A 15,141-nucleotide genomic window follows, 5' to 3' on the forward strand; every position below is an offset into this window, starting at 1 on the left:
TTTAAAATTTAATTCTCCATTGTATCAAGATATATGTGTGCTTTGTATTCTTTTATTTGTTACAATTACAATTGCATCTTCAATTTATTTTGAGTTATACATATCCATACTTTTCACCAGTTCCTGCTTTTATGTTGTTCTTTGTCTCAGTTTCAATTTCTACCTGCTGAAGCACATTATTTAAAATATTTTCTTCTCTTGTAATCTGAAAGTGTTAATGTACTCTAATTTCTAATAAGCTGCATTTATTCTGTGTTGTGATACCTGATCTTAGTTCATCTATGTTTAATGTAACCTCTTCTCCAGACTTTCTCTCTCTGTTTTCCAGGAATTCTAACTATTCTGTACCTATAAGCTTCTAATTCTCCCATTTTTGTTTGGCCATTTACATGTTGTATCTGTTTATTTCTTCAGTTGTCTCTAGTATACTGTTAATTCTTGATTTTACATGCATATCTTTCAATATAGAAATTCCACTCAGTTATTTTTAAAATCTTCTAGTCTTTTTAAGTTGAATATTCTCTTATGATAATTTCTTGATTATAATAATTATAAATATAACACATTGCATATTGTGTTTGTAGCATTTGTGAAATCGGTAGGTATGACAACTTCATCAGTTCAAAAAATACTATTAATCCCTTATTATGTATCCATTACCATTCTAGGCATTGGAATTAGAGATATTAACAAAATAGTCAAAAATTTTCCCTCATGAATTTGACAGTTGAGGAAAGACTTTTCTTCTACTTCTCTTATGGGAATTACTGTCATTGAATCTGGTGAAACCTGGCTGAAGACATTTCCCTCTTAAGTAGGTTCCGTGTATATTTTCTAATATGACCAAGTAACTCCATAGATTTTTTCCATAAAACATAAAACACTCTTAAAATGCTGTTAAATGTCTCACTTCTTGTTTTCTATTTAAGTAGTTTAAAGTTTTCATTAAATACATATTCCCTTATAAATTATATATTGACAATTTTAGGCTTGTAATATCTGTGTTAGGGTGAGCAGTAAGTAGTTGCTAAGTAAGTATTTGCATTCAAATTATCTAAACATTTGCTACTCAATTAAAAAGAAAATTCAGGTGTAGTGTTTCAAAAACCATACTTCACTTCTTTGGAAATTATTCTGGAAATTAATTTAAAAAAGATAAGAATCTTTCTAATTGAGTCAAAGAATAAAAAAGAGAAAACTAATACCTGAACCAAGACAAACTAAGATGGCATGAAAAAAATTCTTAATGATTAACATGTTTGCAATTAAGATATAAAAATTATTCATGTAACATTTCATTAAATCAAATGCTTATCATTCCATATAAGGATGCCATAGGTTTACTAAACAACAACTAAAAATCCTCCAAATCTTGCATGGTGAGTGAGGGTTGAGAGACTCCAAATGGATCAAGTCAGAGATTATTCAGACACTCAAGAGGGAAACATTTAGAAGATGGGCCTTGGGACTTTAACATAAGCATCACTTCACCATATTTCTATGAAACACTGTGAATCTTGGTTCATTTTCAAAAGGGCTTTTTCACTTAAGAAAAATTAGGGATAAATATAAAATTCAGAAAGTGTGCAGGATGAAAAGCACCAGGTTTACTTATTAGGAACAAAATATTCACATGCTTTTTTAGTTCGTGGAAAATGTTAGTGCTTTAATTACATGTGTTTCTACTCCTCCACTTGATGTTGACCGTATTTTCTCCGGAACTGTGAACTGCGCACGTAGTCTTTCAGAATCTGCAAGGTGCAAAATGTTTTACTGGGCAACATCCATCACCTCACAGCTTCCTTCATTATTTCCTCATCTAAACCCATAATATTCTACATGCTGCCCCTCATTTCTGCTCTCTTTTCAAGTACCCTCAATATCCACTTCTTTCTAGAATTACAACTCTTTTCAAGAGAAATAAGCATGCTTCTTTAGGAATATTGCCCTGTGGGCAGGTTCCGGTAACCCTGAGGCAAGGGGTTCAAGTATTATTAGAACAAAGAAAGTCAGATCCTTTGGACTTTCCAAATATAGAATCCAGAGATCAAAAACTCAGGGCAGTCTGTGAAACAATCACCTTAAGGTGTGTACTCCAGCCCCGGCATCGGCATCGCACGTATTTACTACGGTCTCAAGAAGAGTGGTCAAGACCCTCGCGACCAAAGTGGATTTTGACTGGGGAAGGAGGCAATGCGGGAGTGTTTTCGGAATTAATAGTTGGAGCTCCCGTCAAGAAAGCATTTTCACAGAGACAGCCGGCCTCTCAGAGGGAAACGGAAAGGAGCCCTGACATCCCCAACAGGTCAGAAGAGGGAATTTGCACTTACTGTCGTCTGTCTGAAGCCCGGTGAGCCCCAGGAGCAGAGACAGAAGGCACAACATGGCTTGATGTCCTGGACGCCGGCCGAGTGACGGCCGTTGGCTCGACTGCGCGCCCAGGCCCCGGCCCCGGCCACGCACATGGCCGGAGGCAGGCAGCGGGGAGAGCCGCGGGTCCAGACTCCGGATGCTGTGTGTTGTTCAACGTGGGCGGCCTGGGCCCCTGAGCCTATGCTGGAGGAGGCTGCAACCCGGTGCGACTCTGCCTTCTGGCTAAGAAAGTGCAGAATCACTTTTGAAACAGAAGGTTGAAGCAGCAGCTAATGAACAGGAAGGTTCATCTGTACCTTACCCGAACTTTTACATATAATATATTGTGTACAAATATATATATTTATATATTTATCAATAAACATATTAGATACATAATAAATAATATATTTATGTACAGCTCAATATTCAAGTGAATAGACCAGTATAATTAATACTTAGATCCAGATCAAAAAGTATAGAAATACTAAAGCTGCCAGACTGTGACAAATGTCAGCAGCCCCTTACCATCACTACTTCTAAGACAATAGTTTTGTCTGTTTTTCAACTTATATAAATGGAGCTAATCATCATGTATTCTTTTTATGTTTAAGTTATTTTAACAGTATTAGGAGATCCATAACTATTGTGAATAGTAACAGCTATTTTTTTCTCTTGTTGCTGTATAGCGTGCATTGAATGAATATGTCTGTTTTTTTCTGTTTTACTATTGATTATAATTTTACTCACTATAGTTGCAGCTATTAAAAAACATATTTGGCATAATACCTTCCAGGTCCATATCTGTTGTTGCAAATGATATGCTTGCTGAAATAAGTCAGACAGAAAGAGACAAATACTGTATGTTATCACTTGTATTTGGAGTCTAAAAAATCAAACAAACAAATGAGTATAAAGAAACAAACTCACAGATATAGCAAGCAAACTATAAAGTGCGCATTTAGGGATATTTTGTCTTCTTGATAAATTGACCTTTATCATTATAAATACCACTTTTTACTTAGGTATATGCCATTTAGTGATTTACAGTGGGTTTATTTCTAGAGTAAAGTTGCTGGATCACAGTGTATATGTTAGTAGGTACATTCAAAAAGTTTTCTAAGATTACGGTACTAATCTGTATTCCCAACAGAAAACTACAAGAATTACATTTCATATCAGTACTTACATTTGTTTTTGTTTTAATGCTTATTTCATTTTAGTCATTTTGGTGGACCTGTAGATGTTTTACATTTTTGTTTTAATTTTTATTTTCATGGTTGTAAGTGAGTTTTAGCACACGTTTGTATGTTTATTTGCTATTTATATAGTTTTGGTAAATGCCTGTTTGAAAACTTGGTCCAATTTCCAATTAAGTGGCCATGTGTCTCTTTTATTATATGTAGATCTTATTAATAGATTCTAGATATGATGCCTTCATTGGATATAATAGTCACAGATATCTTCTTCACTGGACTTTGTATCATTGGACTTTTGTAGATACCCATTCGAGATCAGAAATTTACTTTTTTCCCAATTTGCTGGGATTTTCATAATAAATATCTTATCAGGGAAGTTGGATTTTATCTAAAGCTTCATTTTGTATAAATTGATCATATAGTTTTTTTCCATTTTCTATTGATGTTATGAATTAAACTTACTGATTTTCCAGTGTTGAACAGACTTGTATTCCTAGAATACATCCTATTTTGTCAGGATGCATTATCCTTTTTATATTTTTCTAGATTGATCTGGATCATTTTGTTTAGAATTTTTGCATTAAAAGTCATAAATATTTGCCTGTCATTTTCACTTTAATGAAGCTACTGTTTTTGGTATCAGAGATGTGCTAGAGTTATAAAATAAATTGGGCTATATTATCCCTTTATTCTTTGAGTTAGTATAATGTTATGATTTTTTTTTCTTTTAATATTTCTTTAAACTTAGAAGTGGAATGATTTGGATAATCAGCTCAAGATGGTAGAATAGAAGGATGCAATCTCACCCCCTTCTTAAAAAAAACACCCAGATCACAACAAACTATTGAACAATCATGTCAAAAAATTCTGTGTGCTGAGTTACTCAGTCATGTTAGACTCTGTGACCTTATGGAATGTAGCCTGGCAGGCTCCTCTATCCATGGGATTTTCCCAGCAAGAATATTGGAGTGGGTTGACATTTCCTCCCCCAGGGGATCTTCCCAAACTAGGGATCAAATCCCCATTTCTTGTCGTGTTGGTCCTTTAATGGACCAGAATCTGGTGGTCTGGAGTCAACAATGAGAAAGTGAAAGAAGGAAAGAGGCTAATATTCCCTGGGTTATGCAGCCAGTTTTTGCGTTTCAGGGAATCAGCCAGCAATAGAGAGATAAAGAGAAAAGAGAGGAAGAGAAAGAAAGAAAGACATGGGGACCAAAGCTCTGATGGAGCAAAAATGTTTTAATCAACATGGTGTGGGCATATATACTGTCTTACAAGGTAGTTATTCTCAGCAAAGATAAAGATTAAAATTGAAGACTTACAAAACACAAGGTAATCCTTATTAAAGAGAGAAGAGGGTATTTCTACCATAATGAGAAACTAACAAAGGAAATGCCTGGATTCCTCAGCCGTGGGGAAGGGCATGCCTCTCCTCTTAATTCCTGAATATTCAGAAATTAATAAGGAACAAAGGATTCCTGACAGATCCAAAACAGCACACAGGAAGCCTCCTGTAAAATGCTTCCTGACACTGTAGCTCTTGCATTGGCAGGCAGATTGTGTCACCTGGAAACTCCTCCCAAAACTTTGGAACCTACCAAAAAAAGATTCCCTATATCCAAATAATAAAAGACACCACAACAAGATGGTAGGAATAGCACAATCATGATAAAATTAAATCCTATACCAGTTAGGTGGGTGACCCATAAACTGGAAAATAATAGCACCACAGAAGTTATACCACAGGAGTGAAATTCCTGAGTCCCATATCAGGATTCCCAGCTTGGGGGGTCTGGCAATGAGAAGAAAAGTCCCCAGAGAATCTGGCTTTGAAGGCCAGTGCGGTTTGATCCCAGAACTTCCACAGGACTGAAGGAAACAGAAACTCCACTACTGGAGGGTGCACACAAAGTTTCATTTGCACCAGGACCCAGGGGAAAAAGCAGTGACCCCATCAAACACTGAGCCAGACCTAGCTGCTGGTGTTGGAGGGTCTCCTGCAGAGGTGGGGGCAGCTGTGGCCCACTGCGGGGACAAAGACACAGGCAGCAGCAGTTTGGGGAAGACTCTACTGGTGTGAGCCCTCCAAGAGGCTGCCGTGAGCCCAGCAAGCAGCCTGTGGTCTCCAGTGCTGGGTTGCTTTGGGGCAAACAACCAACAGCATGGGAACACAGCCCCACCTATCAGCAGACAAGTGGCTTAAACTCTCCCTGAGCACAGTCCTACCTGTGAGAGGGACAAGACCAAGCTACACCCACCCCCGAGCAGGAATCTGATCCTCTCATCAAGAACCCTGTTCTAGCATCTTAGCCTCATCCATGAGAGGGCAGATAGCCAAAGCAACAACTACAATCCAGGGCCTGCAGAATGGAAACTGTGATCACAGAAAGTTAGTCAAGATTGGCAGAGGAATGGGTCCCAGATGAAGGAACAAGATGAAACTTCGGAAGAACAGCAAAGTGAAGTGGAGCTAGCCAACTCCCAGAAAAAGAATTCAGAATAATGATAGTGAAGATGATCAAGATCTCAGAAAAAGATTGAAAGCAAGGATTGAGAAGATGCAAAAAAATATTTAACAAAGATGTAGAGGAACTAAAGAACAAACAGATATGAACAATACAATAACTGAAATAATTAAAAACAAACAAACAAACTAGAGGAATAAATAGGAGAATAAATGAGGCAGAAAAACAGAGAAGTAACCCGGAAGAGAGAGTGGTGGAAATTACTGCTACAGAACAAAATAAAAAGAATGAAAATAAATGAAGATTTCTTAAGAGATCTCTGGGACAGCATTAAAGGCACCAATATTCATATTACATGCATCCCTGATATTTGAAGAGATGACAGCTGAAAACTTCCCTCACATGAGAAAGGAAATAGGCACCCGAGTGGAGGATGTGCAGAGTCCCAGGCAGAACAAAGCTGAGGAGGAACACGCCAAGACACACAGAAGTCAAACAGATGAAACTAATGACAAAGAAAAAGTATTAAAAGCAACGAGGTAAAAAATGGTAATAATCAAGGGAATTCCCATAAGGTCATCAGCTGATTTCCCAGCAGAAACTCTGCAGGCCTGATGGAGTGCGTGATATACTTAAAGTGATGAGAGGGAAGAACCTGTGCTGTGCCATGCCAAGGTGCTTCCATCATGTTCATTCTTTATGACCCCATGGACTGTAGCCCACCAGGCTCCTCTGTGAGGGATTCTCTAGGCAAGAACTTTGGAGTGGGTTACTGGAGAACCTTCGACCAAGAATATTCTTCCCAGCAAAGCTCTCATTCAGATTTGATGGAGGAATCAAAAGCTGAATAGACAAGCAAAATCTAAATAAGATAATTCAGCACCACCAGATAGCTTTGCAACAAACGCTGAAGAAACTTCTCTAGGCAGGAAAGAGGTGAGCACTTAAAACAACCTTCTTACACATATAGGCTGCCTTTTAGAAGTAGAGTGATTTGGATTTAAGATTTTCTTTGTGAGACAGATTTTTATTGTTGCTTTATTGCTTTGATTTTTACTTATACATCTCCTGTCTTACAAATATTTGGATATTCTCTTCATATTTATTAGGAAAAATTCTGTTTCTAATGGAAATGGTCAACTTCTAAGATGTCGGTTTTTTTGGCCAGAGTTGTTCAAAGACCCTTCTCCCGTATCATCCTTTTAAGATGTGTAGAAGTTGTAGAGCTTCCTCTCAACATCCCAGAACTTGGAAACGTGTGAGAATCACGAGCTACTGGGGAGAGCAGACCCAAGGGTCTGGGAGTGACTCCCAGGGCTTTGGGAATCTGAGGGCTGTCCGTGGCAGGAGTGCATGATGAAATGTTTGTTTGGGATGGAACAACCTTCCAGGTTCGAAAGAGACCAACTTTCTTGTTTCCTACTAGAGGATTATGGAGGTAGAAGGACTGAAGCTGAGCAGGACCCTGTGGGGCCCCCCTGGGCACAAAAGTCTTTCCATGTCTCCCATTTCTTTTTTTTTTTTTTTTAATTTTTTTATTAGTTGGAGGCTAATTACTTCACAACATTTCAGTGGGTTTTGTCATACATTGATATGAATCAGCCATGGATTTACACGTCTTCCCCATCCCAATCCCCGCTCCCACCTCCCTCTCCACCCGATTCCTCTCGAAACATCCCACCCTCGCCTTCTCCCACAGAGTTCAAAAGTCTGTTCTGTATTTCTGTGTCTCTTTTTCTAACCCTAACCCTATAAGTAAGGTGAAAAGACAGCCCTCAGATTGGGAGAAAATAATAGCAAATGAAGAAACAGACCAAGGATTAATCTCAAAAATATACAAGCAACTCCTGCAGCTCAATTCCAGAAAAATAAATGACCCAATCAAAAAATGGGCCAAAGAACTAAACAGACATTTCTCCAAAGAAGACATACAGATGGCTAACAAACACATGAAAAGATGCTCAATATCACTCATTATTAGAGAAATGCAAATCAAAACCACAATGAGGTACCATTACACGCCAGTCAGGATGGCTGCTATCCAAAAGTCTACAAGCAATAAATGCTGGAGAGGGTGTGGAGAAAAAGGAACCCTCTTACACTGTTGGTGGGAATGCAAACTAGTACAGCCGCTATGGAAAACAGTGTGGAGATTTCTTAAAAAACTGGAAACAGAACTGCCATATGACCCAGCAATCCCACTTCTGGGCATACACACTGAGGAAACCAGATCTGAAAGAGACACGTGCACCCCAATGTTCATCGCAGCACTGTTTATAATAGCCAGGACATGGAAGCAACCTAGATTCCCATTTCTTATTTGAAGGAAAAAGACTTTCAGCTTCCTCGACCTTCCAGGAGTTCCAAAGGGCATATTCAAACAGTTGCTAACCAGGGAAGTGAGGGAAGGCAGGAAGAAACAACAGTGCAGCAAGGGGCCTGGCACGGTTTCTCCCCGGGTGATGTGCCTAGTAGTTTGTACATACCTTTAGTTCTTCAGCAGGAACTAGGGCCGCCTCAACCCAGACAGAGGAGGTCACTTCAGGCTGAGCACAATCAAGTGGACCCACACTGATTGGAAAGGCTGATGACTGAGATGGCTGGAACACAACCCTGTTATCTGACCACCAACCAGTCAGAGGGAAGTTCAACACCTCACAGCCCTTGCCCCAAATTTTACCTATAAAAACTCTTCCCCTAAAAGTATCAGTGAGTTTGGGGTTTTTGAACATTAGCTGTTGGTCCTCCTTGGCCCTTACAATAAGCTTTTCTCTGCTCCAAACTCAAGTTTCTACTCTGAGTCGGACACAGGAACTTGGGTTCGAGAACAGAATCAATAGACACGAGCCTGCATACTTTCACTCACAGGATTTACTTTGCTTTGTGAAATTGAAAGCTTTAGGCCATCACAAAAGGAAGAAGAGAATTTTTTTTTTTTTTTTTTCCGTTCTTGAATCATGCCGGTTTCTTGTTAATATCTTTTCTCCAAGCTGTGGTTTTTTGTTTGTTTGTTTAGTCACTGCCGTAAAAGAAATATAGAAAAATAGAAATGCTACATTTTATAAGTTGTTAATAAAAGCTTTCTAATTTCACTTCACAGCTACATGCATATCAATTAAATAGTCTACAAAGACGATTTATACTGTCACAATTTATTTCTGTGCTCCATGCAATTTGCAAACCCAAGGTTTTTTTTTTTTTTCTTTTCTTTTCTTTTTTTTCCCCTAAATCATCTGTGATAGCCACATTAAAAGGCAATGGTATAAACTAGTGTTAATATGTCTCATTTACACAAGTTATACATGGGTCAAAGAAAATCATGAGCAATACAACCTGTGAAGAGGGAATAATAATCATTATTATTAATAATGATTATTTTCTCTGTTTTTATATACAGAGGAAGAGAACTTCCAGTTGTCCTCTGTGCCTCTCCGACAGGTGTCCCACATACATATCTTCAAAATGAACTCTTTTTTATTCCCTTCTACTTCATCACTCCAACACCAAACTGGTTCTCACTTGCTATACATTACGTCAATAGTAAAAGATATCATTATCCATTGTGTCAGACTGTTTAAGTTTTTGTAGATCTCTTTTATTCTAAACCAAGTACATCCAGCCAGTCAGCACTTCAACCAAGTCTACTCCTGTTAGGTCTCTCAACACTTTGCTATTCTTTCATCTTATCCAGTCCTGCCTTCTTCACAATTTTACTGTTCATTTTGTTTCACTAGTCTTCATTTTGACTAAATCTGACTGCATTTTCTCCTAATTTATCCCAGTGAAACTTGTAAAAAGCAGACCATATCATGCTAAATCCTCCTTTACCACTTCAAAAATACTTCAACTACATTCCTATTCAGATAAATCAGAAAATGTAACCTTTCTTTCATGGCATATCAGACACCTGTCTTGGCTCATGATTACCTACGCAGATCTTCTCTTTCATCATCTGTAAGCTGTAAAGTAAATTTTTTTTAGTATTTTAAGAGCATACATTTAGGAACAGAGAGCTCTGGGTTAACTATGTAGCCTTGCTGTATTCCTGCTCTAAAAGCAATGAACATCACATAAGCACTGTTTCTTTTCTTTCTTTTTTTTTTCATTTATTTTTATTAGTTGGAGGCTAATTACTTTACAATATTGTAGTGGTTTTTGCCATACATTGACATGAATGAGCCGTGGATTTACATCTGTTCCCCATCCTGAACTCCCCTCCCACCTCCTTCCCCATCCCATCCCTCTGGGTCATTAAGCACTGTTTCTTATACTCTATATCCAAACTGTCAACTCACTCTATTGGTTCACATTCAAAATGTATTCCTAAGATCATCTTTACCATCCCTGGTATGAGGTAACATCCTTTCTCTCCTGGATCAGTTCTGAGGTTTTTTTTTTTTTGTTTGTTTGTTTGTTTTTTCCATTGGATCATTCATGTGCTTGAAAAGCTCCTACCCGGGTGCATGCATGGATAGCCCTGCCAGCTCGATGCCTGGGTGAGAGAGAGGTGGTTTGCAGCTGCAGTGGAGCTGTGAATCTACCCATGGGAAGCTCTCTCTTTGGCTGTGGGAAAGTCTGAATACCTGGCTTCTCTTTTGGCTGAGATAAGGCCAGTTGGATTTATGATGGACTGTTTACTATTTAAAATAAGGAACTTTGTGCTGGAGGTGTCTCTCTGGCCCCCAGTGTATGCCTGTATTCTTCTCTTGTTGCCCAGCATCCAAATAAAAACCTTCTGTGAGTTGACCCAGGTGACTCCTTTCAAACATCTAAACTGCATAATTATTTGTACCTCCCTTCAATTCATCACTGACACATCACTTGCTCAACAGGGCCTACTCAGTCGGCCATATTTAAAATTGCTCCTCAGTTCCTCCTTCTCTCATCTTTTCCATATAATGAATTACCTTTCAGCACACTTTACAATCAACTTATAAAATATGTTTATGGAATGAATGTGTCAAATTCTGGAGGCAAGTCCTTAATATAACCATAAAGTACAGCTGGCAGTAGAAGACTGTGAGAAACAGGGAAAAAAATGCAAATGAAAGCATGAGATTGAAACTATGACTTAAGAGTTGGAAAAACAATCCAGGAGATGGAGAACTCAGTGTATCGCTCTAGGAGAAAATGAGTGAAGTTGTGTGGAGGTGAGGAGTGCAGGTGAAGGCACTCAGCATCATGACAAAACGACGATTGTAGGACATGAGAAGAAGACAGCCAAGGGCCAAAATCGTCACCTAAGATGTGGGCTTTTAATAACTTGCTGAGAGAAGAGGTAGAGGCTACTCTAGGCAGAAATAAGAGTACTTTACATTGAGGCTACGAGTTATAAATATTTTCTTTGGTGGCAGAAAAGGAAATAGAGATCCACTGACTTTATTCTCCATCATGGTCACATATGGCAGGTAAGTAAGGAGATGAACTTGTGATCTCATTCTTAGAAGAGTTTCTGATTTTTTTCATTTACTCCCAGTGATGTCTAATATGCGAAATATCATATATTATGATTTCTTTATGCATTTGATTTAGGAATATGAACACAATATACCAAAGCCTTCTTTATCTCATCTTATAAAGAATTATTCTTCTGCCTTGGAGAGTGAGCACATTTTAGCATTTGCCTGGCATCTACTAGGTCCTCAATAAGTGTAAATACCATTCCCATCCCCAGTCTTATATCAGAAAATATGTGGCAAAGTTGTGGAGTTCTTAAGAGTTTCAGGACTTTGCTGGTGGCTCAGATGGTAAAGAATCCACCTGTAATGCAGGAGACCTGGGCTTGATCCCTGGGTAGGGAATACCCTGGAGAAGGAAATGGCTACCCCTTCCAATATTCTTGCCTTGAGATATCCAAGGACAGAGGAGCCTGTCAGGCTACAGTCCATTGGGTCACAAAGAGTCGGACACAACTGAGTGACTAACACTTTCACTTTTAAGAGTCTCAACCCTGGAGTCTGATTATCTTAAGCTCAAAAACTTACTACCATTCTATACACGTGGGGAATTACTTACATTTTTTATATCTGTTTTCTTATTTTTAAATTAAGGAGACCAATACCCAGGGAGTTAATGAGGAAGAAATACAAGTGTTGGGAGACAATGTATATAAAACTCTCATTTAGACAATTTGTTAACACAGATTGGTGTCTTAAATACACCAAACAAATACATGATTGCTCATAAACATTTTAAGAATGTACTTAAAATCTCTTTAAAGTCATTTCTTTTTACAAAACTTGTGGCTAATGAATCTGGATAATGTGAGGTAACATGAAATGTTTCTATAGAAGTATAAAGTAATATCAACACCAAATGCTTTGTTTTAGTCTTTCTTTTAGTATATGATAGTAACGACTGGATATCAAAATGATGAAATAATTGGAAACAATAAATGGAAATAATATATTTCCTATACTGAAGTAGTTAAAATATTTTTTATATATTTAATGAATTATATCATTTTATTAATAATTTGATTATTTTACTTCACCTTTACCTGTAAGACTGATTGCTGTTACTACTGCTGATTTCTGATGGAGATCTGTATGAAAGAAATAGAATTGTTTTAAGGTTAGGAAGCACTGTAATCTTAAATAGACTCAAGAAAACAAAAACAGCTAGACTTTTACTAACTACTCAGTTTATATGTGCCAATATCCACTTTTCTTCCTATATCCCATTCAGGGATCATATATCCTACTGGTGTATATTTACCAATGGTAACCTAACTTTTAAATATGTTAAACTTATTTTTGTGACTAATTTAAAGAATTATCTAAATCATTATTGACTTTTCCAATTCATAAACATGGTATGTCTTTACATCTGTTTCTGTTTTCTTCAATTTCTTTCATCAGCATCTTATAGTTTAAGGAGTATAGGTCATTTTTCTCCTTAGATAGGTTTATTCTTAGGTATTTTATTTTTGTGATGTGATAGTCAATTAAATTTTTTCTTGAATTTTTTTTTCTGATCTTTCATTGTTAGTGTATATAAATGCAAGAGATTTCTGTGTATTAATTTTGTAACTTGCAACTTTAACAAATTCATTGATGAGCTCTAGTAGTTTTGTCATAGCATCTTTAAGATCTTCTATGTAGAGCATCAGGTCATCTGCAAACAGTGACAGTTTAACTTCTTGCTTTCCAATTAAGATTCCCTTTATTTCTTTTTCTTCTTTGATTGCCATAGCTAGAACTTCCAAAAGTGTTGAATAAAAGTGGTGACAGTGGACATCCTTGTCTTCTTCCTGATCTTAGAGGAAAGGCTTTCAGCTTTTAACAGTTGCATATGATGTTAGCTGTGTTTTTCATATATGGCATTTATTATTTTGAGATATGTTCCCTCTATCCCCACTTTCTGAAGAGTTTTTTTCATAAATGGTGTTGAGTTTGTCGAAAGTTTTTGTGGCATATACTGAGATGATCATATGGCTTTTATTATTCACTTTGTTAGTGTGGTACTTCACACTGATTGATTTGCAGATATTTTCCCTTGTAGCACTATTTACAACAGCAAAGATACGGATACAACCTAAATATACATCAACAGAAAAATGGATAAAGAAAATGTGGAACATATATACAATGGGATATTTTACTCAACCATCAAAAAGAAAGAAATTAAGCAATTTGCAGTATTTTGGATGGACCTAGAGATTGTCATCTTATGTGAAGTAAGTCAGACAGAGAAGGAAAAATATTGTATGACATCCTTTAAGTTCAGTGTCTAAATGAACTTATTTACAAACAGATACAGTCTTACAGACTTAGAGAGCGAACTTATAGCTTCCAGGAGGGAAGGATTAGGGGAAAGCCCAGATAGGGAATTTGGGATGGATATGTACACACTGCTGTATTTAAAATGGATAACAAAGTAGGTCCTACTGTATAGCACATTGAGCTCTGCTCAATGTTATGTGGCAGCCTGGATGGGAGGGGAGTTTGGGGGAGAATAGACACATGTATATGTATGGCCAAGTCCCTTTGCTGCCTAGATGAAACTATTACAACATTGTTAATCTGCTATACTCCAACATAAAATAAAAAGTTAAAAAAAATGTTAAGCATTTTAAAAATTTCAAAATTAAGTCCATCTATTACTCTTCTCTACATTATCAACATGGAAGACAGGATGAAATATTAAAATATCTATGATAATGCTTCTCCAAAGTTAAAGACAATTTACACATGAATTCTTAAGTTATCATGACTTCAATTATATTATTTCTATCAAACAACTATGTGAATAGTTATCTCACTTCTGCTAATGAGCTCCTTACTGAGGCCTCCCTTTCAGTTATGTCTGTTTACACTTTGTAGTATTCACACAGCCTCCATTTTTCCTTTGGATCCTATACACTCAGTTCTTGTTGAAGAGTAATATTATAGTGTAAAGTTTCCTTGTCATGGCTACAATTCTTTGGCTACAGATGGTAAAAATCAGGTTTCAACATCTAACTTGGGGTTATAAATCCCAACAGGACACTTGTTTAAATTAGATATATTTGCACAGCTATTTATTTCTGTCTCTTGATGTCTCTTATCTAAATGATACACTGTGGAAAATTCTGAAATAGAAGGGAATGCCAGACCATCTGACCTGCCTCTTGAGAAACCTATATGCAGGTTAGGAAGCAACAGCTAGAACTGAATATGGAACAAAAGACTGGTTCCAAATAGGAAAAGGAGTATGTCAAGGCTGTATATTGTCACCCTGCTTATTTAATTTAACTGCAGAGTACATCATGAGAAACGCTGGGCTGGAAGAAGCACAAACTGGAATCAAGATTGCCTGGAGAAATAGCAATAACCTCAGATATGCAGATGACACCACCCTTATGGCAGAAAGTGAAGAGGAACTAAAAAACCTCTTGGTGAAAGTGAAAAAGGAGAGTGAAAAAGTTGGCTTAAAGCTCAGCATTCAGAAAACTAAGATCACGGCATCTGATCCCATCACTTCATGGGAAATAGATGGGGAAACAGTGGAAACAGTGTCAGACTTTATTTTTTTGGGCTCCAAAATCACTGCAGATGGTGATTGTAGCCATGAAATTAAAAGACGCTTACTGCTGGGAAGGAAAGTTATGACCAACCTAGACAGCATATTAAAAAGCAGAGACC

At 37.3% G+C, this 15,141-nt stretch overlaps 1 protein-coding gene across 1 annotated transcript in view; it reads right to left on the minus strand.

Moving 5' to 3' along the window:
* Window positions 1-1,682: 1,682 nt before the first annotated feature.
* LOC133050544 (A disintegrin and metallopeptidase domain 3-like) overlaps window positions 1,683-15,141 on the minus strand; it is a 134,041-nt gene continuing 120,582 nt past the window's right edge. Inside the window, exons 20-23 of the mRNA XM_061134787.1 lie at window positions 12,516-12,560; window positions 8,503-8,713; window positions 2,331-2,642; window positions 1,683-1,751 (exon numbers count right to left, since the gene is read on the minus strand). Coding sequence (XP_060990770.1) covers window positions 1,683-1,751; window positions 2,331-2,642; window positions 8,503-8,713; window positions 12,516-12,560 — 637 coding nt within the window. The remainder of the gene's footprint in view (window positions 1,752-2,330; window positions 2,643-8,502; window positions 8,714-12,515; window positions 12,561-15,141) is intronic.

Source organism: Dama dama, chromosome 32, assembly GCF_033118175.1.
Source record: "Dama dama isolate Ldn47 chromosome 32, ASM3311817v1, whole genome shotgun sequence".
NCBI classification, from domain to species: Eukaryota; Metazoa; Chordata; class Mammalia; order Artiodactyla; family Cervidae; genus Dama; species Dama dama.